Source organism: Peromyscus californicus, unplaced genomic scaffold (genome assembly GCF_007827085.1).
Source record: "Peromyscus californicus insignis strain IS unplaced genomic scaffold, ASM782708v3 Scaffold_8__1_contigs__length_139910024, whole genome shotgun sequence".
NCBI classification, from domain to species: domain Eukaryota; kingdom Metazoa; phylum Chordata; class Mammalia; order Rodentia; family Cricetidae; genus Peromyscus; species Peromyscus californicus.
Window position 1 is genome coordinate 23561856 of NW_026294606.1, and position 24413 is coordinate 23586268.

General features: G+C 44.8%; 1 protein-coding gene across 5 annotated transcripts in view; it reads left to right on the forward strand.

Moving 5' to 3' along the window:
• The window catches only part of Mak (male germ cell associated kinase), a 53765-nt gene extending 32315 nt beyond the window's left edge, over positions 1–21450 (forward strand). For 2 of the 5 annotated variants that reach the window (XM_052728890.1, XM_052728889.1), the window contains exons 10-15: positions 1252–1424; positions 3947–4095; positions 10789–10920; positions 13469–13543; positions 15172–15291; positions 19925–21450. In XM_052728890.1, the coding sequence (XP_052584850.1) occupies positions 1252–1424; positions 3947–4095; positions 10789–10920; positions 13469–13543; positions 15172–15291; positions 19925–20079 (804 nt within the window). In that variant the 3' untranslated portion in view covers positions 20080–21450. Of the gene's footprint in view, positions 1–1251; positions 1425–3946; positions 4096–10788; positions 10921–13468; positions 13544–15168; positions 15292–19924 lie in introns of all 5 variants that reach the window. The other 3 variants (XM_052728891.1, XM_052728892.1, XM_052728893.1) reach the window with 3 other exon arrangements.
• Positions 21451–24413: the final 2963 nt, after the last annotated feature.

Below are 24413 nucleotides of genomic sequence, written 5' to 3' on the forward strand. Positions count from 1 at the left end.
CAGCATCCCCCTGCCCACGACGCGGCCAGCCTTCCTTCCCTGCTCCGTTCCTTATTTTGAACTGTATGTGTGTTTTTCCGTCACATGCCTCAGACCACTTTCTGATCAGTTTATAGGAAGCAGCTCACTGTCTGTCCTGGGCCACAACTTCCTCATTCCTTGTTCCTGCTAGCAGGAACACTATTCAAAGACAATTAGACTTAAATTTTAAATTTTAATATATGTATTTATTTCTTGGGGAGGGGCACTCGTGGTGTTTCCAGGGCAACCTGCAGGAATCTGTTCATTCTTTCCATCCTGCAGTCCCTGGAATGGAACTCGGGTTGTCAGGATTTTCAACAAGTGACTTTACATTCCAGATCACCCCAGCTGAAAGACACAGGGACTTGACAACCACAGTCTACTCCATAAGGCTATTTCCACTTAAGGAGAAGGGCAGGGAGGCTCCCAGCCAAGTCTCAGTTTTCTAGAGTCTGTCTATGAGAGGTCAACCCAGAACCTCAGACCTCTGGTACCCAGTGATGGTTGGTTTGAATTGTCAGTGTGACACACTCTAGAGTGACCTGGGGTGAGAGTCTCCATTGAGGGACTGCCTCGATCAGGTTGGCCTGCGAGTATGTCTGTGGGGAATAATCTTGATCATGTTCATCGATGTGGGAAGAGCCAGCCTGAAACTGGGTGGTACTATTCCTTAGGGTCCTGTACTGTATTGAAACAGAGGAAACAAGCCGAGCAGCCTGTAGGTGGACATGTATTTATTCTCTTTCTACTCCTGACTGAATGCAGCTAGCTGCTTCAGGTGCCTGCTGCCCTTTTTCTCTCTTTGGGGGGTGGGGGAGTGTGGTACTAGGTAACTGGGTTGGATCTGGGCCGTTGTGCATGCTACAAGTGTGTTCTACCACTGCCTCTTTACAGTACCTTGTCTACATTTACATACGCTTGGATACACAAGTAGTAACCATCCCCTACAGTTATCAACTGTATTCAGTATAATAGCATGTGAACATATTTGTTGCCAATGAACAGAAAGCATCACTGGGGGCCTGGAGCATCTAGGTTTTCGTAAGTACAGTCTGTGATGTCCACACGATGACAGTCACAGTGGATGCATTTCTCAGAACATGTCCTTTCATTAAGTGACTCCTAATTGTGAAGGGAAGAGGAGTTGAGAATTGAGAGCCTCGCTGTCTAATGGCTTGTGCGAGTCTTAGATAATCTAGGACTTCAGCGGCTGACTCTTGTTCACCACAGAAGCCAATCAACACACTGGGCCATAAAGGAGCCCGGAGACGCTGGGGCCAGACTGTCTTCAAGTCGGGGGACAGCTGTGATGACTTTGAGGACTGCGACTTCGGAGCCTCCCATTCCAAGAAGCCGAGCATGGGCGCCTTCAAGGAAAAGAAGAAGAAAGAGTCTCCATTTCGGTAAGATTGCACGTTCTCCAGGGAAATGTATCTTACCACGCATCACCTTTATTTCACCATGCTTCAACCTTATTTCACCCATTAAATATGACAACAAAGATTAATACTTTCTTCTACAAACTGCAGAAATCTTAATCCATACATCCAGAAAGGTGAGAACCTTGACTTTTCACAGTAATGAATTATCCGTGTGTTCATGTGTGTGCAGGGCAAAGTCCTTACTCAGCTTTTATATTGCTCTGTGGGTTTTTTGTTTTTGTTTCGTTTTGTTTTTGAGACAGAGTCTAGCTATGCTGCCCAGGCCAGGTCTCACACTTGTAGGCTGGAGTAGTCCCCCACCCTGTCTCCTGAGTAGCTCAGACCACAAGTACAAGCTAGCCACACCCAGCTCACTCCAGTGAATTGTGAATGTCTTTATTCCCACCTAAAGTTCACATTTCTGTGTACAGCATGCAGAACACCACATACACGATTTTCTGATGATGTTAAGGGTTATTTATTAGATTGCTTCCTGTTAAAACATTGGAAAATCATTTCTGAACCTTTCCCAGAAGCTCAGCAGGTCCTTGTTGTCAGGAGTTAGGTCATCCTTCCTGCATTTCTCGGCTCTGATTACGGAGGGGCTAAATTTTGTTGAACATTTTGGGAACATACTTTCATTTTCGTTTCTCCCTGGAGCAAAAACAAAGAAGGGCAGCCATGTTACCAGTCAGAGGAACGCTGGCATTGCATAGCGCAGACATCTTCTCTTTGCAGTTTGTATACCTCTGATGACACATAAAAACCCTGTCAAGAGCACACACGGGTGCGTCATTCCTCTGAAGACACATAAAGACTGTCAAGGGAGCACATGTGTGGACCACTCTAGCTCCTAATCTAGACTCATACATTTCCTTCCCTACGGCACTTGAACTTGGAAAGAACCCCATTCAATCCCATTAGGCAGGAGCCATACTACTCCGCCAATGTAGGTTTTGTGTGGTTCTCGGATAGAATCTGAGGTGCTAAACAAAGGCAGAACTGAGGAGGTCGGCATAGGCCGCTCCAGAGGCTCTGCTGGAGCTCTGTGTGCATCCTTCTTCTAAGGAGAAAACCGCAGGACATTTCGCTGGCTGACGCCTGTAGTCCCGGCTACTCTGGAGTCTGAGGAAAAAAGATACAAAGGTTCAAGGCCAGCCTGGATTATACAGTTGATACTTGGTCTCAAAAAATAAATGAAGCAGCAACAAAAAGCCCACCCCATAAAAACAGGTCAAAACAATAACAACAACAACAAAACCAAACCAAAACAGGCTTGATGACACATACCTGTTATTCCAGCACTTGGGACCAGTGACAAGGGCATCTGGGATCAGAACTTCAAGGCCACTTACCCACATAGTGAGTTTAAAAAGCCACATCTGCTGGGTGGTGGTGGCGCACGCCTTTTTTTTTTTTTTTTTTTTTTGGTTTTTCAAGACAGGGTTTCTCTGTGTAGCTTTACGCCTTTCCTGGAACTCACTTGGTAGCCCAAGCTGGCCTCGAACTCACAGAGATCCGCCTGCCTCTGCCTCCTGAGTGCTGGGATTAAAGGCGCGCGCCACCACTGCCCAGCGCAAAAATAAAAAATAAAAAGCCACATCTTAAAATAACAACACACACACACACACACACACACACACACACACACACAGAGCAAGCCTCCATGTAGCACACACTGTAATTCCAGCTACCATAGAGGATAAAAACCACAAGTTCTGCCGGGTGGTGGTGGCGCACGCCTTTAATCCCAGCACTCGGGAGGCAGAGGCCGGCGGATCTCTGTGAGTTCGAGGCCAGCCTGAGCTACCAAGTGAGTTCCAGGAAAGGCGCAAAGCTACACAGAGAAACCCTGTCTCGAAAAACCAAAAAACAACAACAACAACAAAAAACCCCACAAGTTCAGAGCTGACCTGGGCAACTTAGGGACATCTGGTCTCCAAATGAGAAAGGGGTTGGGGGTGTAGTTCAGTGTAGAGTGTTTGCCTTGTATGTATGAGAGCCTAGTTCAGTCCCCTGGGAGAGGTGGGTGGAGGATAAAGCATGGGGAGAACTTCCGGAAGTAGTAAAACTACAGGGGAATAAGAGGGAAAGAAGCCAGATGTGGTGACCCATCCCCAATCAAACAGTGCTACTGTGTCTAGAGCTCCCCCAGAGTGGGCGGCTAGTGTCCTGCCCAAAACAACCTTCCTAGATAGAAATGACTTTAGTGGCAGGTAGAGGTGGCCGTGGCTGCTGTGTGGTCTTCTAACATTATGACTGAAGCAATTCCAGAAGAGTTCAACTAGATTACATACCCATAAACTGCTATAGAGGTTCTACCGCATCCTGTCCAATGTCAGAAATGGGCCCTGTGCTGGCAGAGATATGGAGGGAGTTGGCATTCAGCAATCCCGACAGCAGACGGCCTCATGCTTTGCATCAACTCATTTGAGTCACTGAAGGAGATGGGGAAGAACTGCTGGTTTTCACACTCTGACTGGTGCTTTGTGTTGACTTTCAAGGTTTCCAGAGTCAGGACCGCCAGACTCCACACACAACAAGGGGGAAAACAGGAGTTTACATGCGGCTGTTTCCTTAAAGTCCGATACAGACTTGTCAACTGCTTCAACAGCTAAGCAGTACTATTTGAAACAATCAAGATACCTTCCAGGTAAGTAGAGAAAATTTACCACTTAATAGTTAACCACTTAATCCCTAGCACCCAGAGGTGCTGGAGGATTAGGAGGATTAGGGATTCCAGGCCAGCCTGAGCTATCTGATACCCTGGTTCAAAACAACAAAAATGTTTAATGTTAGTCAGAGTCTTGATAGGGTAAAGTGCCTTGGTATCTCTGGAAGGGGGCTCCAGAGAAGCAGAAGCAGAGTCCCAGGACTCCTGGGCAGCTCAGTGGCAGTACACTCGCCTAACATGCACAGGCCCAGCTTCTACCCCAGCACCATCAAAGAAAAAAAGAAAAAGAAAATGCAGAACACCAAATGATTGGCCTGCTTCCCCAAAGCCTCTCTGAACAATGCTGTCCATTTATTTAGTACATGTTCAATTTTATTAAAGTAATTAGACACCCTCATCACAAGTTTTTACAAAACATAAATTTAAAAAAATATTGTGTCCTAAACAACATGCTGTATGTGTTTACAAGCTGCTTCTGGCTGCTGGGAAGAACAGGCTAGAGGCTCAAGTAGATGAAGAGACAGTCAAGATGGTATTGCATGTGTCCACAGTAGAGGCAGCAGAGGTGGAAGTGGGTCCGATGCAGATGTGGTGGTGAACAATGGGCTTTGCTGATAGGTAAGCCTGGGTGAAGATGCGGAACAGCAGGAAAGAGTAGGTTTACATGTGGGAGGAAGCGGTCCCTTGTGGATGGTAGAAACTGATGATTCAGGAGAGGAGGGGACGAGTAGGGGCTGCAGTCCTTCAGAAAGTGAGAGGAGTCAAGAGCAAGCACTCAGGCGTCCCAGAACAGATTTAGGGGGGCTACTCCCTGTTGGGAAAAATACACAGGAAGGAGGTGCTGTCACATGCCTTTAACCCCAGCATTTGGGAGGCAGAGGCAGGTGGGTGCCTGGTCTACAGGGTGAGTTCCAGGACAGCCAGGGCTACAGTACAGTGAAACCCTCGAAAAACCAAAAGGAAGAAAAACATTATAAGGGACATTTCAATGAAGTTTAGTGGTCTCTGATGGTAGGAATGACCTACCGTAAGTCACTGGCAAAGGATTAAGAACTCAAAGCACCCCCATTTTCATGTTCCACTTCCCAATATGGCTTTTAGGAATATAGGTCAAGCTGTCCGATATGTCCTATCACTTCCTTTTCGTGAAGAAAGACCTAACAGATTCCACAAGTTACTTCAGATGGGAAGTATAGCTGTAAATGAGACCTGAAAATTGGACTCGATGACAAAGGGTTGTTTATAACTAAACTTGAGCCTGGAACAGGCTGGACTCTGTCCTGAGATCTTCCCTCAGGCTGGATGAGACTGGGTTAAGTTCAGGCATTTGGACAACCATTTATGATTATCTGGTCTGAACCAGCGACTCTGAATTAGCAGACAAGGAACAGGAGAGAAGGCCATTGTTGGTGCCAATGTTGATTCATAGTTTTTGTTTGTTTGGTTTGTCGAGACAGGGTGTCTCTGTGTAATAGTCCTGGCTGTCTTGGAACTCACGCTGTAGACCAGGCCGGCCTCGAACTCAGAGATCCACCTGCCTCTGCCTCCTGAGTGCTGGGATTAAAGGCATGTGCCACTTTGCCCAACTTCCATAATTATTTTTATAATTGAATATCTTTATAACTAAAAAAGAATAATACATCGAGGGCCTACTTTTTAACACTAAAGCCAAGTACATGAAAAGTCTTAGATCAGTGGTTCTCAAACATGTGGGTCTCGACCCCTTTGGGGTTACATATCAGATCTTTACATTATGATTCATAACAGTAGCAAAATTAGTTATGAAATAGCGAAATAATTTTATGGTTGGGGTCACCACAACATGAGGAACTGTATTAAAGGGTCGCAGCATTAGGAAGATTGAGAACTGCTGCCTTAGATCAACCCTCAGGATTATAGGAGTCAGTTGTACCCTATGGTTGTGAGAAAGCCTGACCTCATCCGAGGACTGATGGGTCTGTAGCACTGGCCTTCAGGAAAGAGATGCGAGTGTTGTAGGTGTGACCTGCTAGGGACCAGCGTGTGCACTTGGAGTGAGGCCTTGAGGGTCGGTGTGTACTGCTCACAATGGGACCGAAGTCGCCTGACCTCTCACCCTGTAAGCCTTAGGCACTTAATTACTGAAAGATGGCTGCAGATAAAGTGTGTAGCAAAAACACTAACACTTCTCAGTCTCAGTGGTGCCCCCTGGTGTCACCCTAAAGCTAAGACTCGCTTCAGGAGCCAGTGTCACCACAGCGGGACACTGGAATGACTCATTCCATAGCACCTTTGAAATCCTGTTCCGTGGAACTGTCTCTCTCCCACTGATCACTCTCCATCGCCCCTAGGAGCCTGTTAAGTCTGTGCCCTTTGACATTCCTGGGTCAGCCCCCCTTGACCCAGTTTAACACGTGCCACAGAACCTGCTCCCTGCTTCCCTCTACACCACTCTGCCCCGGCCGCCTCTGCATTGTGCATCTCTTAGCCCTCTCCCTGGTTAGATAGATCCTTAGCTGACCCTGATGCCCCACCCAGGAGCACACCTCTAAACCTGATTGTGGTCGTGGCTTAGCTGAAAATTGCTTCTCTCACTGTTAGTGTGATTTTTAAGAGTGTGCATGTGTGCACACACAGGGCAGAGGATGACTTGTGAGTTCTCACCTTCCACCACGAGGACCACCCAGGTCAACTTCAGCTCTCTCAGCTAACACAAGAAGCACCCTTACCTGCTGAGCCATCTTGCTGGCCCAGAACTGCTTTTTTGAAAAGGAAGACTTGGTTGCTTCTGTTATTGGCCTTCTTGAGACCATATTTTTCTAAGCAATTTGGCACTGTTAATCATCCAGTGAATAATAGTGTTGCCTTCCATATTAGACTGTAAGAGCCCAAGAGCAGAAACTGGTCTGTCATGCTCAGAACTTTTCTCCTGTCCACTGCTAGGCACACAGTAGGTGCTCTGCCAGTATTTCCTAACAGACTTCTTAAATTATCCTCGAGGCAAGAAATCGTTATGTGGCCGGGCGGTGGTGGCGCACGCCTTTAATCCCAGCACTCGGGAGGCAGAGGCAGACGGATCTCTGTGAGTTCAAGGCCAGCCTGGTCTACAAAGTGAGTTCCAGGACAGGCGCAAAACTACAGAGAAACCCTGTCTCAAAAAACCAAAAAAAAAAAAAAAAAAAAAAAAAAGAAAGAAATCGAACTGTGTTTCTACCTCGTCCTAGTTGGTCCGTAGATGTCCAGTCAAGGCTCATCCACTCACAATTGACAATTCTAGCCTGTATCTGTTTCCAATAAAATCAGAATATTTGTCTTAAAAACTTGAATTAAAACAGTTATCTTCAGGCTGGAAAGATGGCTCGGTGGTTAAGAGCACTGGCTGTCCTTCCAGAGGACCTGGGTTCAATTCCAAGCACCTACATGGCAGCTTACGACTACCTGTAACTCTGCCTCCAGGAGATCTGACACCCTCACACAGACATGCATGCAGGCAAAAAAAAAAAAAAAAACAAAAACAAAAACAAAACACAAAACCAGTTATCTTCAATAGTGGATGTATTCACTTTAAGGAAAATACCTGCCTGGGGCTAGTGAAGTCAAAGAGGAGAACCTAAAACCACCACTTTCTTAAACCAGCATGATGTCTAGTTACACTCTACATATTTGCCTTTATACCCACAGATAAGTGTAGTCCTCACCCCTCATCAACGAAACCTCTTTGCAACTAACAGAGACCACTACAGAAAACCACAACCAATCAAAATGCAGAGCTGTGGAGCCCGGTCCCACTGGATACATCTGCTACACAACTCCCACACCTAAAGCTCGGAGAACAGTGTGTAGGAGGGGTGGGAAGATTGTGAGAGCCAGGGGACCAGGGAGTCTGCTGGGAGACTGTGTCTCCTAGGAATGTCAGAAGCTACACCCAGAAAGTCTCACCAACGTGACTGCCTAACCATGAGCTGAAGAAGGACAATAGACATACCAGAAGGGGGTGGGGGGGGTGGGGGCAGGTGGAGGACCCTGAGGCCGCAACCAAAGAACCACAGGCAACTAAGGGATGTGGAGAGTGGGAGAAATCGTCTTCTCCAGGGAAAAGTACACCAAACGGTTATGCAATACCAAATGGTCAGCCCTGAAAACATACAAATCACATTATACAGACTGAGCTGGATATATTTAAGAACACACACACACACACACACACACACACACACACACACACACACGTACATAAATGCATGTAACAGTGAAAAAAGAGACCTTGAATTTGAAAGAATACAGGAGGGAATATTGGAGGATTTGGAGAGAGGAAAGGGGGAAATGATGTAATTATATTAGCAAAAATAAAAGGAAATGTAAAAAAAAAATGGTTTTTTTTCCCTGAAATCTAGAGTAAAATTCTACATGGTTCAAGACATCCTACAGGCTGTAAAATACAGTTTAATTAGAGTGCCATTTTTTTTGTTCAAATGATTTTAATTATTGGAATGCACAAAAATTTATATAAGTAGAAAGGTTGTTTTTCTTTGTTTGGGTTTTGGGTTTTTTGTTTTTGTTTTTGTTTTTCAAGACAGGGTTTCTCAGTTTAACAGCCCTGGCTGTCCTGGAATTCGATCTGTAGACCAGGATGGCCTCGAACTCACAGAGATCTGCCTGCCTCTGCCTCCCGAATTCTGGGTTAAAGGCGTGTGCCACTATGCTCACTTTTATAAATAGAAAGTTTTCAGACCAAAAATGTACCCATTTAAGATTATTGCCATGTCTGTATTAACAAAAGAGTTTGAAATATTCATAAGCCATTCTTCATTGAACAACATTTATGAACACTATGTTCACTGAAAGAGATTTCTAATCTCCCCGACTCACATTTCCTTGTGTGAGTATGTGTGGTGTATGTCTATGCTTGTGCAGGTGCATGTACCTATGTATGTACATGTGAAGGGCAGAGGTCAACATCGGGTTTCTTCTCTCACTATCTTATTTTTGGAGGTACTGAACCCGAGCTCACAGGTTGTCTAGACTGGCTAGCTAGCAAGGCTCTGGAACCTTCCTAAACCCACCTTTTAGTGCTAGGATTACAAGTGCGCACCACTGCAACTAGCTTTTTACCTTGGTGCTGGGGACCCAAATCCAGGTCCTCAAGCTTGTACAGAGAGTATTTACCCACTAAGCCACCTTCCAAGGACCACACTTCCTTTTGAGTAAACTTTTTTTTTTTTGAGACAGGGTTTCTCCGTGTAGTCCTGGCTGTCTTGAACTCATTCTGTAGCCCAGGCTGGCCTCAAAGTCACAGAGACCAGCCTGCCTCTGCCTCCTGAGTGCTGGGATTAAAGGCGTGCACCACCACGCCTGGCTGAGTAAACTTTTTAATACAAAAAAAAATGTATTTTTTTGCACCTTCCTTTTCAATCTCAATTTTTTTAGTTTGTATAAAAATATGACATTCCATGCATGTCCAAGGCTGGCCTTGCTCAGCCTTGCTCCTTCCTAACCTTTCCTTGCTCCTGACTCCTCCTGTCAGCCCTGTCCTCCCCTTTCATGTACTGCAACTTCTTCCTCAGGTAACGGCCCATCGAAGCTCCATTTGTAAGTGTTCTGTCAGAAGCTGGATCCACAGGGGTTAGTCCTGTAAGAAAGGGAAGCTATTTACTCAACTAGTGCTTCCTCTGAGAACCAATCACGTGCTCTTCAAGCTCCTTAGTTCTGGTTTCAGAAGAAACACTAATTTATGTCTCATCCACAGGAAGTCTTCCTAATGAAGTCAGGATGTGAGCGGGGAAGCTCCACCTACCAGGGAACAGTTCTAACTCCTTCAGTGATGACATCAGCATTAGCTAGTAAGGGCTTGTAACCCACAGGCTTAGATCGTGTAAAGTGTCTGAATTCCAGTTCAGCTGAGTAATAATCAGTCAAAAACAAACAGACTCAGGATGTGCTCAGACCTTTTAGAAACACGTTGAAAAGACTCCCTTTGACCGACAGCACAAAGCCCAAGACGGAACTGACATTTCAGACTTCAGAAAAACATAATAAAAACCATCTTTCACAGCTGGTTGGTAGTGGTGCACACCTTTAATCCCAGCACTCAGGAGGCAGAGGAAGGCAGATCTCTGTGAGTTTGAGGCCAGCCTGGTCTACAGAATGAGTCAGGACAGCCAGGGCTACACAGAGAAATCCTGTCTCAAAAAACCAAAAAACAAAAACCATCCTCTTCCCAAGTGCATCTTCAACACCCTTTCAACCCCAGGAGATGAGCTGTAGGTATTTATTATATCCTGTAGTAAGAACTTCTTGGATTTCCCTGAGTCCCAGCGCACATCTTTCTTCCCTGCTGTACCAACTGTTTACCAAGGGTCTAGCCCAATGTGCATTTGAAGCAAGTAAGAGATATCATGGTTTTGCAGGAAAATGTTCCTCCTTTCTTTTAATGAGGTATTTCACAGGAGTGTCCAGTGTTTATTGCTATGTATATTGCAGGTGGTGAAGTATATGCTGTCAGTATTGTAGGTTTGTGCTCAGGGCTCAGGACCGTGATAGAGTTCACTAAAAGGAGCAAACATTGGCTATGCTTTAACCTACATTTATCCCTAGCCTCCCATCCCCAGGATGTCTAGACTGTGTTTAAACATATCTTCCTTTGAGTTCACATTCACACTCTAACCTTGAAAATGACTGCTTTGTTCTTTTTAGGTGTGAACCCCAAGAATGTATCTTTGGTAGCCAGTGGCAAGGATATAAACTCACACGCTTGGAACAATCAACTGTTTCCTAAGTCATTGGGATCCATGGGAGCGGATCTTGCTTTCAAGAGGAATAATGCAGGTAACAGATACATGCATGCAACCTATCAATGTCAGATGTTTGGTTGTAAATATACCACAGGCATTGTTGTCCAGTGGAGATTGGTGTGACCCTGGGGGATAATGGGGTACGCAAAATTATCCAAATTATTCTTGAGCACAGATAGTTTTCAGTTTGTCAGCCCCTCATCCAGGGTCCTTCCTAAGTGGCTCTGCCTTCTTAGCAGACCATGTTAGTTCTCCCACTTCACAAATGGAGAAGACTTCTCACTGGCTAAGGTGGATAAAACTCTTCAAGGTCCCAGTCAAAGGGACAGTTGGATATGTTGAAAAATGAGGTAACCCTCATGAATGGGGAGCTAATCCTTATGAAAGCTGGATTGCTGCTGGGAAGATCTAGAGTTTGAGGCCATCCTGGGCTACACAGAGAACACATTACCTTCCCCTCCAAAGTCAAGGGGTTTCTAGTCTTTAGCATTTAGAAAATTAAAAGAGGACATCATTGAACTGTTTGCTGACAATGAATTAGAAACCATTGTCATAAAGCACTACAAATTATGGTCTATAAATCTCCAGTGCAGAGAATAGTAACAAAATGATTCTCAGCAAAGTATTCCCATCAACAAGGTTTCCCCAGGCTTCTGTCTGTAAAAGTGAAAATCAAGACAAGAGAAGAGAGCTAGGGTTGAGCTTCGCCTGCTCCTCTAACAAACACTCACTTCCTGGAACACAGACAACATGAAAGAGCGCACCTCATTAAACTGTGCTCCCAACAATATTTACCTCCCATGCCTAGTAATCAAAATGTATAATATTTATCTTTTTATTAGTTATATGCAATGAATCATTATAATTTAACAATATAGAAAATGTATTTACTATGGTTACAGAAATCTACATTTTTTTTTAACATACACAGTTTTTGAGTGATGGGTTTATTACTTTTAAGCTGAAAGTTCTATTTGGATAAATCTGGAAGCTAAAGTATGATTTAGGGGTAAGGGATGAATGTGAAATTTTCACCCATGAAAAGGTGCTAGCTCATGTGCTTTTCCATCAGTGTTGATGGACATTTAGATTTCATTTAAGAGAGAGATAAAATTGGTTTATAATGTCCATGATGATGATGAAAAATTTTAGATATCAACTGAAAAGTGTTGAAGTGTTGAGTTTTTAAAAATGTGAATAGTATGGGTGGCTTAGTTAGGGTTTCTATTGCTGTGAAGAGACACCATGACAATGGCAACTCTTATAAAGCAAAAACATTTCATTGTGGTGGCTTACGTCTTCAGAAGTTCAGTCCGTTATCATCAAGGTGGTGAGCATGGCAGTGTGCAGACAGACATGGTGTTGGTTACATGTTGATATGCAGGCAACAGGAAGTAGACTGTGACACTGGGTGTAGCTTGAACATTGGAGACCTCAAAGTGCCCCTACACACACACAGTGACACACTTCCTCCAACAAGGCCATGCCTATTTCAACAAAGCCACATCTCCGATAGTGCAACTCCCTATGCAATTATGGAGGCCAATTACATTCAAACCACCACAGCTGGTCAGAAAAGTTTGATGATGGTGGTGACAGCACTTGAACTGTCTAATAACACTCTGATGTCACATCACCACCCTGAACTTGTTCACATAAAACTCTGCTCTCACTTCAGATGAAGGAAGAGGTAGTTTATTCTTGAGCCACATAGGAGTAACCATGGCTGGGAAACAAATTCAGGTTGCCCTGGGTAACATGTTCCAACCTAAAAGTGTTACAGGAGATTTCATCAATTACAGAAGAAATTCATAAGTCAAGGCATTTGCCAAATACATTGATGGGACAGCAAGTGTGTGTGTGTGTGTGTGTGTGTGTGTGTGTGTGTGTGTGTGTGTGTGTGTGTGTGTGTGTCTGTCTGTCTGTCTGTGTCTGTCTGTCTGTGTGGTGGCAGCTGAGGCGGGGGACAGAACTCTGCAGTAAGTCGATGACATCTTAGCTTTGGGGTTGGTAGACACCTGTGATCTGGGAAGAATACATTTTATAGGTTTGGTTGAGTTCAAAGGATGTTAGGTCAGACACTGGGGCTGAGCAGTAAATGGCTTTTAAATGGACTAAAAAAAGACAAAGATCGTTGGCTCTGGATTGGGACATTCTAACTCTAGAAGTTCTAGTCAGTCATCCCTCATCGTAGACTCTTTGCCATAAGTGTGGTTTGGGTTTCCAGTTTGGGAGGAACTTTATAGACTTCTGACAAGTTCTTCAGACCCTCTAAGAACTCAGCTTGTCCGTTTAACAAGGCTGGAGCACCAGACTACACCTCTTGTCACCCAATTATTTCATCTCAGCTATTTCCAGAGAATATTTCCAGAGGCTGTGAGTTATAGAGATTGGTTCGAAGGACGGTGCCATGGTTTTGAGTGTTGTAATTAACCGTCAGCAGCACCACAGGGAAGCTGTAGCGGCACATGGAGACATTTCTCATTGTAGAGCTTTTTCTGGATCTTTCCACTAACCATCTAACCCATTTTCCCTCCTTTAACACTCCCCTGCGGCTCTTTCTCTCACCCACCTTCTTTTAGAAGAAAGCATAATTAAACCGATTGAAAAACTGTCATGCACTGAAAAGTCGGCTGAGAAGCTAGAGGACCCACAAGGTAACTTCTGGGCACTGTAAATGAGCTGACTGCTTTGAATCACCGGTTCTTGGCCTCAGGCCCAGTCCTCTCACAGGAGGCCAAGGTGACCTGCTTCAGTCAGGTCAGGGCTGGTGGGAACAGCAGCTTTTTCAAGCCGTGCAGAGTGTCTTCCTCCCTGTCAAAATGCTCTATGCCTGCCTTCCCAATTATGCCATAAATTAGTTATGGCAACTTCTAGAAAGCACAAAAAATCACTCTACTGAAGGTAGAGAAGAACTTCTTGTTTTGTGACTAATATTCCTAGGAGTTTGAAAACAAATTCTGGTGTTCCTTTTCTTACACATCCATAATCACTGCAAAGAAGGGTGGATTTTGGGGTGGGGGTGACATTCGTGGTTTCCGCAACAAATGCCAATGACTAGCTTCCAGCCTAAAAACTTTCCAGTCTAACATCCAATGCTGCCGCAAACACCTCACATAATAATCCAAAAGAACTTAAGAATTGATTGCCAGGCCTGTCTATTCCTAATAAAGTCTTGGCAATAAGACACCATGGTTTAGCTGCCCAGCGCATGGCTTCTAGTAGCTGCCTTGTTGCCATTGTGCTACTGTTTTATTTTCAGTTAGCTGTTTTGGCCAGTTTCTCCGTCTGCAGGATGGAAGAGATAATCTTTGCTTAGTTATCATTTCATAGCTCTGCCTAGTGCTTATGTCATCCAGTAGTTCCTGCATTTGCCATGGTGAAGAGGAGGTGAGCAAGGGATGTGAGTGTGGCTTTGAACTTCCTTCCAAGTCTTTTGAGGCTTTGGGGGACCTAGTTCAGCTTGTCTAACATACATGAAGCTGCGGGCTCAAGCCCCAGCACGTCATAAATCAGGGGTGGCGGAACACACCTGTAATCCCAGCACTCAGGAGTGTAGAAGCAGGAGGATCAGAAGTTCAAGGTCATCCTTAGGTGCACTGTATCAGGCCAGCCTTTGGAAGTAACAGGATGGATTAGTGAGTACTGGGGGTGAGAAGGCTGCTCAGTGTAGGCCACTGTACTTGCACAAATGCATTAGTGTTAAAAGTTGTACAGATGGAACAGTCGCAGGACTGACGACACATCCTCTGGACGTCACTCATCTCCAAGCCAGCATCCTCATCCTGGCCTGAATATCCTCCCCTACACCTCCTTCCCCCAAACAATCTCCTCCCAGATTGCTAATGCTAATATTGCTAATGTCCAGTCACCTGGGCTACAGACACAAAGGCTCTAACCCCTCCTCCTACCCCCTTCCCGCTGCCCCCCCCCACAGACAGACACACACACACACACACACACACACACACACACACACACACACACCATTAAGAACTGGTGTCATCCAAAAGCCTAGTGTGTTCAGGGTTCAGATCCTGGCTCGGTTCTCTACCAACTGTGGGAGCTCAGGCAAGTCATTCACTACCAGAACCACAGGGGTACCAAAATAGTGCTTCTGGCCTGTTCCAGGGACGGAGTGAGAGTTTCTGTGACTGGCGTAGCATGGTGCCTAGAACACAGTAGCTCATAAACCAGTATTTTGAAGTAAGAAGGGTAGTATTCAAAGTCACTCTACAGCACCTTAAAAGCCTCCTTCTGACCCAAACCCCTGATGCATCAGCAGGAAACCTTGGAAGCTACACCACTTACAACCAGACAGGATACATGCCTTCCTTTCTCAAGAAAGAAGTGGGGTCTGCTGGCCAGAGGATCCACTTGGCACCTCTTGGTGCGACGGCTTCGGGTAAGAGTGATCTCCTGATACAGTCTGAGATTTCGTCCTGGAAGAGGCTTGCCCTTCTGAGATTATGAGGTCCATCTTCTTGAGTGAAGACATTTAAATTAGTCTCACGTTATTAACACTTCAAAGTGGTTCCCTCCCACAATAGTTTGTGCCTAGGGCTTGGCCCCAGAGTAGACCCCAGGGAGCATCAGCATTGAGAAAGGAAGGCGGGTTGGGGATTAGCTCGGTAGTAGAGTGCTTGCCTAACAAGCACAAGGCCCTGGGTTCGATCCTCAGCTCTGGAAAAAAAAGAGAGAGAGGAAGGCACAGAGCCCTGTGAGGAGAGAGGTAGAGAGTGAAAGAGGAGGGCTCAGAAGTGCAGCCAAGGAGCAGCTAGTGAGGCAGAGGAGCCTCAAGTGCCTAGCACTGCCCTGGGGCTATGGCGACCAGACAGCCGCAGGACACAGCAGCATCCAGCAGTGACACGAGACAGACTATGACAAAAATACAGCTCGTACACCTAGTGATTTCAAGAGCGGTCTAGAGTGAATGGCGTGGGTACCATGCTCCTCACACTTGCCTTATGACGGAGACTCTCCTTCGAGGAGGAGGAAGCTGACATCTAGTCATGTTACCCGAGGCCACAGAACTAGTAGAGCCAGGGAAGACACACACTAGCTGATCCCCTCCTAAGAGTCACCTTACTCTAGTGAGATGGGAGAAGATGTGTTCTTCGGAGCTTCCTGCCTGATACTCATATACAGCAAAATCTTGACAAATATGGTTTACTTGTGAGTTATCCTGCGGTGCTGTCTCAGGGGTTCTGCTTAAGAGGTGGGATCCGTGACATAGTCCCCCCAACCCCCGGCTTTCGTTAAAAGAAACTATATCAGATGACAGGACGGTTGTTCCCTCCACCTCTGAGGTCATGGTTAGCTGGGGTCGGCTTGTGCTCTAACAGCACAAGGCATGAAGACCACATGCAGAGGTGTGCTCCTGAAGTAAAGGGTGAACAAGCCAGACACAGTGATATTTGTCTCGAGTTCCAGTACTCAGGAGGCTGAGGCACGAGGATCCGAAGCCTGCCTGGGCTGTGTAGTAAGAGAGAGAAGAGAGATTGGAAGTGTCGGTTCTGAGCCTCCCAGATTTGATGATGAATAACATTGTCTAAATGATTTGAATTTAAAATAGATATCCTTGGTGAAGCATCTAAAATGAAGAGCAAAGCAGATGATCTAAAGTTTGGTTTAGGATTCCTTGTTATTCCTAAGTCCAAATGCTCTCTCGCTGCCCGGCCAGGTCCTCACGCTGCGATGGCTGTTTAGATTTGCCCACCTTTTACAGGACAAACCACCGAGGCAGCTGGAAAGAGAGAAAGCAGGGGCAACAGGGTCGCCTCTACCTGTTCTCACAGTAGGCTGCTTAAACGGCGCTCATTCGCTGTATCTGTCCTAAACAAAACGATTGTTCCAGTGTCTGTCTTCTAAAACAATATGCATCCATGGAGGCAAGTACATTATAGACAGCAGTGGATTTTAGGAAGCCTCAGAAGTTTTAGGCCAGTTTTACAATGTGTCATTTATCATGACTAAACATCCATTTTTAATATCAAAAGCAAAACGTGATGTTTAGAAGTACTTCACTATCTGGGTACTCACTTTTAGAAAACTGAGAGTGGGTCTTTTTATTTAAAAAATTAAAAATAAAAATGAAACTACCTAAGGCTTTTCTGTATCCAGTCTTGAGATTACCGTGCATATTCCTGCTTTCCCTTTTTAAGTAAATTGCTCTCATAACTCTTCATCTCTTCGTTTACTCTGCTTATCAGATTTCCCTCGAGGTGGTGATAGGAGGAGAGGCAAAAAAAAGAAGTAAACATTGCTCCCTCCCAAGTGCTGCATGCAACCCATTAGGAAAACACTGCCACCAGGTCATTACCATATTTACTCGACTATTCCCTCCCCCTCATGGGCTCCCTCTCTGCCCTCCTTCCTCACCCTCAAGTTTTGGAAGAAAAAAAAAATCAAACTAATGTCTTCATATTCTCCCATTTAACCTCTCCTTTCAGAGCCCCTAGTATTTCATCATCCCCTGCCTTGACAGTAGCAAGACCAGAGGGCATGGCCTATGTATCCAGCCACCCACAGAAACCACAGGGCTGGGTGATTTTCCTGAGGAGTCTCTTTTATTTGCCCCAGATAGAGAGGGCAGCCACAGATCCAGGAAGTGATTCCATCCAAGTTGAGCTTGGGGAGTTTACTAGGGGTAACCCCCGCACCTGGACTGTTGAGAAGCCCACCCAAGCATAGGTGGTGACAAGTCACAAAAGCTGTATCTCTGGGTTTCCTGCCCGACTAGCATCCGCCCACCCCGCAACTCTTGCTTCCATGGCCTCTGGGAAGGACCTCTCTGAGCCTCCTCTCCCTCTACCCCTGCACCGGCTCTGTACTCCACTCATGGCTCCGTTTGGACCTGAGGCCAGCTGCGTTCGCTCACGGCCGGAGATTTCCATATTCCAACAGTTACAGCTATTTCTGGAAAACGGGGTGCCTTCACGGGCCCTTCCAGATACATAGCCCTGACTTGTTAGGCAGCTTATTCACTTTGAGCCCCGTAAGAGCAGTGTGAAGTGACCTGCCAGACCACTGACAGCATGCCCCCCGAAACCCCAAACCCCAAATATAGCAGCCAGGATGCCAGTCTGGCCCAGAGCTTTGCTCATGTACATGGAGGTCAGCACCTGTAGACCACAGGCTCATGTGGTTTCCTCCTTCACTCTTAACATCACAGTGCCAAATGTAAGAAAGGGTGGGAAACCAGGCCAGCGAATCCATCATAGCTAAGGAAGGTATGAAATGGCCAGGTGCATCTCAGCACTGATGCCGAGTTTACTCTAAGAGCATCAGCAGCTGCACAGTGTGAAAAGATAGGTAAATCCAGTGCAAAGACTGGTACCCTCCCCTGCAGACTGCCTGTGCAGCCTGACTCAGCAGGACGTGAGGAGGAACTGAAGAAGACATTCCAGTCCCCTGGATAAGGATTTGTGCCTTGGTTCGTGGAGATCTTTAACCAGTTTCAGCTTGTTCAGATATCAAATGTTTAACAAATTTAAAATCTTTCTCAAATCATGGGCTAACATTGGACCAGCCTCTCTCACAAATCATTACACAGTCAAATATATGAATAAAATAAGCTTTGTGCTTAAAGATTTGGGCTCCTCTAAAAATTACTGAATACAGCCCAAGTTCAGTTCCCATCACCCACATGGCTGTTCACAAGTGCCTGTAACTCAGGTTCCACAGATTCGGACACCCCCTTCTGACCTCTCTGGGCATTGCACACACATGGTACACATACACGTACATATATATATATACAGGCAAAACAGTCATACACATAAAACAAAAACAAATCTTTTTAAAAAGATGCTCTTTAAGGGTTTGTGTTATCACCCATGGTTTTACCATTAAAAAAAAAAAAAAAGAAGTTTGTGAGGCTGGGTTATGGTTCACTGGTAGAGTTCTTGTCTATCTAGATGCATACTATCTGGCTTCTTTTCCTAATACTAAAAAAAGAGAGAGAGAGAGAGAGAAAGAAAGGATGGGAGGGAGGGGAGAGGGAGGGAGGAAAGGACAGGGGAGAAAAAAGAAGAGAAAAGAAAAGGAGGGGCTGGAGAGATGGCTCAGAGGTTAAGAGCATTGACTGCTCTTCCAGAGGTCCTGAGTTCAGGTCCCAGTAACCACATGCTGGCTCACAACCATCTATTATGAGATCTGACGCCCTCTCCTGGTGTGCAGGCAAAACATACAGACAGAACACTGTATACATAATAAATAAATAATAATTTTTTTAAAAAAAAGGAAGAAAAGAAAAGGAAATGATAGAACCCAGTGTGATAGCGCACACCTTTGATCCCAGCACTCAAGAGGCAGAGACAAGCAGATCTCTGGGAGCTCTAGGACAGCCCGGTCTACATGGTGAATTCCAGGCCAGCCAGAGCTATATAGTAATATCTTTTTTAAAATATTAAGAGAAATCTAAATTCTAGACAGCGCATTTTCACTCAAAAAAAATTAGACTACAGAACTCCATATGTACAGCTCCATGAAGCCTGAGTTCCACACCCTTCCAAGTATGTCTTTAGTACTGATACCATGTGTGAATGTTATTTAGGATGTAACCACAGTGTGAGATTAGTTACCACACTGAGTTCTGCTCACTGACTAAGGAACCACAAATGTCTCCTGGTCATTTTACTCCCATTTAACTATCTAACTAAGAGTGGCAGCATCTGCATGGCATATCATCACACTATGGAAAATTCTAGTAAATATCCGTGTAATACTCCACTAGAGTTTTTGCTTTAGCTAACATGATGGTGAACACCTGTAATCAGTACTGGGAGAGGAAAGCTGAACTGACCTTGACCGAGGCCAGCTGGGCTACATAGTGAGTTCCAGACCAGTCTGAGCTACATAGCAAAAACTTGCTCTCCTGCCCGCACCACCCCCCAAAAAAAGAAAGAAAACTAAATGCAAGCCTTCACATTTCTCTACAGCTTTTAAAGATAAATCCACACTTCCCTGCAAAATGAAAATGAATTGCTTTATTTTGAATGCGATAACCAAATAAATGAAATTCTGATTTCTTTCAGAATATACCTGGAACACAAAAACTAGCCGAGGCCAGTTTTCAGGACGAACTTACAATCCCACAGCAAAAAATCTCAATATTGTGAACCGCACACAGCCGGTCCCCTCGGTGCACGGGAGGACAGACTGGGTGGCGAAGTACGGAGGCCACCGGTAGGAGTGGTGGAAACCCTGCAGCATTGCTCCGCAGAGGACTGTCAAGCCCCTGATCCTGGGAGACGTCTACACAGTCTATTTCTACTGAGTTCCACAAGAAACACACGATCGTGGGTACCTCCAAGAGCAGAAGTCTGCTCCGGTTTTCTTTCCGGGAAATGCAATGCGTTTCCTTAACTCGTGGCCCGCAGTGCTGGTGCAGCACCATGCTGAGACTTTCGAGCAGGATTTTACAGAGTATTGAATAAACTATTTGCCAAAGTATTAAGTATTTGATCTACAAATTACTAGATAAGTACATAAGCTTTTAAAGATAGGACTCTGGGAAGTAAGGGAACAGAGTTTCACTCTTGCTTGCTGCCTATTAGCCTAGGCTGTTGAGGTTCTGGTCACTGCAGAGACCAAATGGCCTGAGCGGTTTGTCTCTGCTCACTTTGCCCAGCGGGAGGCAAGCTTCTGGGCTGACTTGGCAGAGGCTCTGCCCTTCCACCTTGGCAATGTCAGAAAGATGCTAACTACCTTTTGGTTTTCTACATGTGGAACTATGAGATGAGTGAAGGGACACATCTTAGCAGAAAATAAACTTCTCTCCAGCCTCTGGAGATCAGCAGATTGTGCCAGTCTGATTTTAGGCCTGTTGATAAACTGAACTCTCATGATGACTGTGAGACTCTGTAGTTGGGTAAGTTCTACATTAATCACGCCAGGGTTCTCGTCATCTCTGAAACCGTATCTGACGCTTGTTCATCTCACTCTCCAACTCCTGTCTCTGTGTTCCTACCAGACACAAAGGTGAAGTGTGCCAGCTGGTCCCCGACAAACGCTTGCTGCTGCAGGTCACTAACTGGGTTCTGACCTTCATGTTCCAGCCACAGGGCAAACACGCTCAGTTGCCATGGCAAGGTTTCATGTAGTCCACCGTTCTTCTTACTTTTTATTACTAAATTTTTTTTAAATAGATATTTTGAAGTTAGGGCTACTTTAAACCTGCCACTTGCTGGGCTGGACATGATTAGTACTGTACATTCTTTTGAAAGAATAATGTTATTGCCTGCTGATATTTTTTATGTATTTATGGCTTTGTAATAGATGCTGATATAATTGACATCGTTTTGTGGGCATTGCCCAGAGGCACATTATTATCAAATCATATATTTTTGTATAGAAGATATAGCTGTTCATATTTTACATGTTTAAAATGTTGAACTTGAAATAGTAATTTATCCTAGTCCTGATGGTTATGTGTATTTGTACAATTTTATTGTCTCAAAGCTAATAAAAATTCCTTGGCATTTCTGAGAAACATGGACTCTGAATAGATATATGGTTAACTAGTGTGGTTTTCTACTATTAAACTTTATATTCTGCGGTCCTTTTTGTTGTTATTTTTCATCTTTTTATTTTTTTAATCAGCATATAATATGTTCAGTATCATTATGACATTTTTGAAGAATGTGTTTCTGTGGCTCTCCTTTTTCCCATCTCCCCCACCGCTCTGCTGCTCCTTTTCCCTGCCTGTCATGTCCCATCTGCCCACTCCTACCCTTCCTCCTCACCTAATAGTGCCCTCTCTCGGTCTCTTTTCCAGGTCTGTAGACTTTACCAACCCTTGCTCTTTTTGCATACATACATGTACACATTATAGGCTAGGAGCCACGTCGGAGGAAGTACATGCAGTTTTAGCCTGTGTTCGGGCCACCTTGCTTGATATTATACTTTCTAGATCCATCCATTTTCCTAAGAATGTCATTTCATTTTTTGTTTTAATTTTTCATATCTGCAGCATATTTTCATTATCCATTCATCTGTTAATGGTTATTTTAAGCTGGTTTCATTTCCTTGCTACAAGTATAGCAGCAGTAAATGTGTGTGCAAGCGTCCCTTGCTATCATTAGTATAGCAGCAGTAAATGTGTGTGCAAGCATCCCTTGCTATCGTTAGTACAGCAGCAGTAAATGTATGTGCAAGCATCCCTTGTTATGGTAAGTGTAGCAGCAGTAAATGTGTGTGCAAGCGTCCCTGGCAGGGGATGAGTCCTTCGCAGGGGTTGTTGCTTCAACTTCTTTGTGGCAGTTTCAGGTTTAGAGTATGAGTTCCCATGGACCTTTCATCATCTCCCCCCAACTTTCCCTATTATCAGCATCTTGAATTGCTGTGGGACCTCTCCCTCTCTCCCTCCCTCTTCCCTTCCCTTCTTTCCTTTTTCTTCCCTCTCCTATGCTGGGGATGGATACTAGGGCTTCATGCATGCTAGGCCACACTAAGTCATACTCTCAGTCCCTAGAATCTATAACATCTCTAATTGTTCTATTCTAGAACTCCCCATAGCTGGAATCACAGAATACGATAACTCTTTCATAGTGGCTACTTTCATTTAGCAATTGTGCATTTAAAGTTCCTCCAGAGCTATTTTTATATTTATGTCTGAAACTATTTTGATTAGTATTTAGTCACATACTAAAGGACATTTTCAATGATTCCACATCTGGGCAGGGGAATTGCAAGTTCAAGTCCTGTTTGGGTCATACAACAAATTCAAAGCCAGCCTGGACAACTTACTTAGCAAGACCCTGCCTCAAAATCAGCAAAAGCCTGGCCAATGGCAGAGCGCTTGCCTGCCATGCACGGAGCTCTGGATTCAAGACCAGTGCCACAAAATGACAAAAATTCCCTACCTTACTTCTTTTCCTTTACAAGAACATCCAACACAGAGGGGATGTATTCTGGCTCATTGTTCTGGAGGTACTGACCCAAATTCCAGCAGCCCCACTGCTTTGAGACTCGTTTGGGTAATGGAGATGGAGGTGCAGTAGAATACTTGCCTAACATGTGTGAGGCTCTAGGTCTAATGCTCAGCACTGCTAAACAAAATCAAAAGCACAATGAAATGAAATGAAAAGCATACATGTATAGCTAAGATTTGCCTAGGACATGCGTGGCTCTACAATTGATCCTCAGCACCACAATATTCAAGCTGGGAATGGTGGCACACACCTGTAGTCCCAGGTACTTGGGAGGCAGAGGCAGGAGGATTACTTGAGCTTAAATGAACATGACCAGCCTGGGCAACATGGTATAACCAGATCTCAAACTAAATTATTTAAATCTGATTCTCCAGAGAATGGAACTATGCCACACACCACTGTTGCTTGAGTTTTCCTGCCTGGCCCACAGTCAGGACAAATCTCTGACACCCACCAGTCCCACAGCCATTCAGACCCAACCAAATAAACACAGAGACTTATATTGGTTACAAACTGTATGGCCGTGGCAGGCTTCTTGCTAACTGTTCTTACAGCTTAAATTAATCCATTTCTATTAATCTATACCTTGCCACGTGGCTTGTGGCTTACTGGTACTTTACATCTTCCTTGTCCTGATGGCGGCCCGCAGTGTCTCCCTCTCCCAGCTTCCTGTTCTCTCAATTCTCCTCTCTGTTAGTCCCACCTATACTTCCTGCCTGGCCACTGACCAATCAGTGATTTATTCATTGACCAATCAGCAACACATTTGACATACAGACCATCCCACAGCACACCACTCAACTGTAAACAATTTTTTGTTGTTTTTTTAACACCATCGGATTGGTACAACTACCTGTGGAAGGCATCACTATGACAAGGAGCCACCGAATCATTTCAGATCTAATTAAAGTGTTTAAGACAGATCATCAAGCACCTGTCCTTTCACTACAGCAGACTCTACAGCAGGCCATGAAAACAGACCTGGGGTCTCAGATGAGAAAATGAGTCAGTGCTCCGTTACAGAAGCATGCAGTCCAGAATACAGTACCCTGGTCGGCTGTACAGAATTCTGGGCATTACAATTCAAGAGTGCTAAATCCTCTAACACCAGCATACCTGTAACACTAGCACTCAGGAAAATGAATTGTGAGTTCAAGGCCACCCTGGAGTATATAGAAAGATCCTGCCTTAAAAAAAAAAAAAAAGATATGCATGTCAAGACATATCCTATCTGTTATGAACATGGTGCAAATATTCAAAATCATGTTCAAGGATGAGCTGGATGGGAGTTGCATCTCTAATTCTAGCACTTGGAAGATAGATGCAAGGTGGTGAGCAGAGGTAGGAGCTCAGGCTACAAAGGGAGACTGCATTTGAAGACACTTAAGCACAGATGTGACATTAAGTCCGTTTCCATTACAGTCCTATCTTAGAAATTCTCAAAGGATTTTGGGTGTGTGTTCGTTTTTGTTTTTTGAGAGTGTTTCATATAGGACAGGTTAGCTTCAAACTTACAAAACTAAATATGACCCTGAACTCATGATCTTCCTGCTTCTCCATCCAAGGTATTGGGACTACAACCATGTCCCAC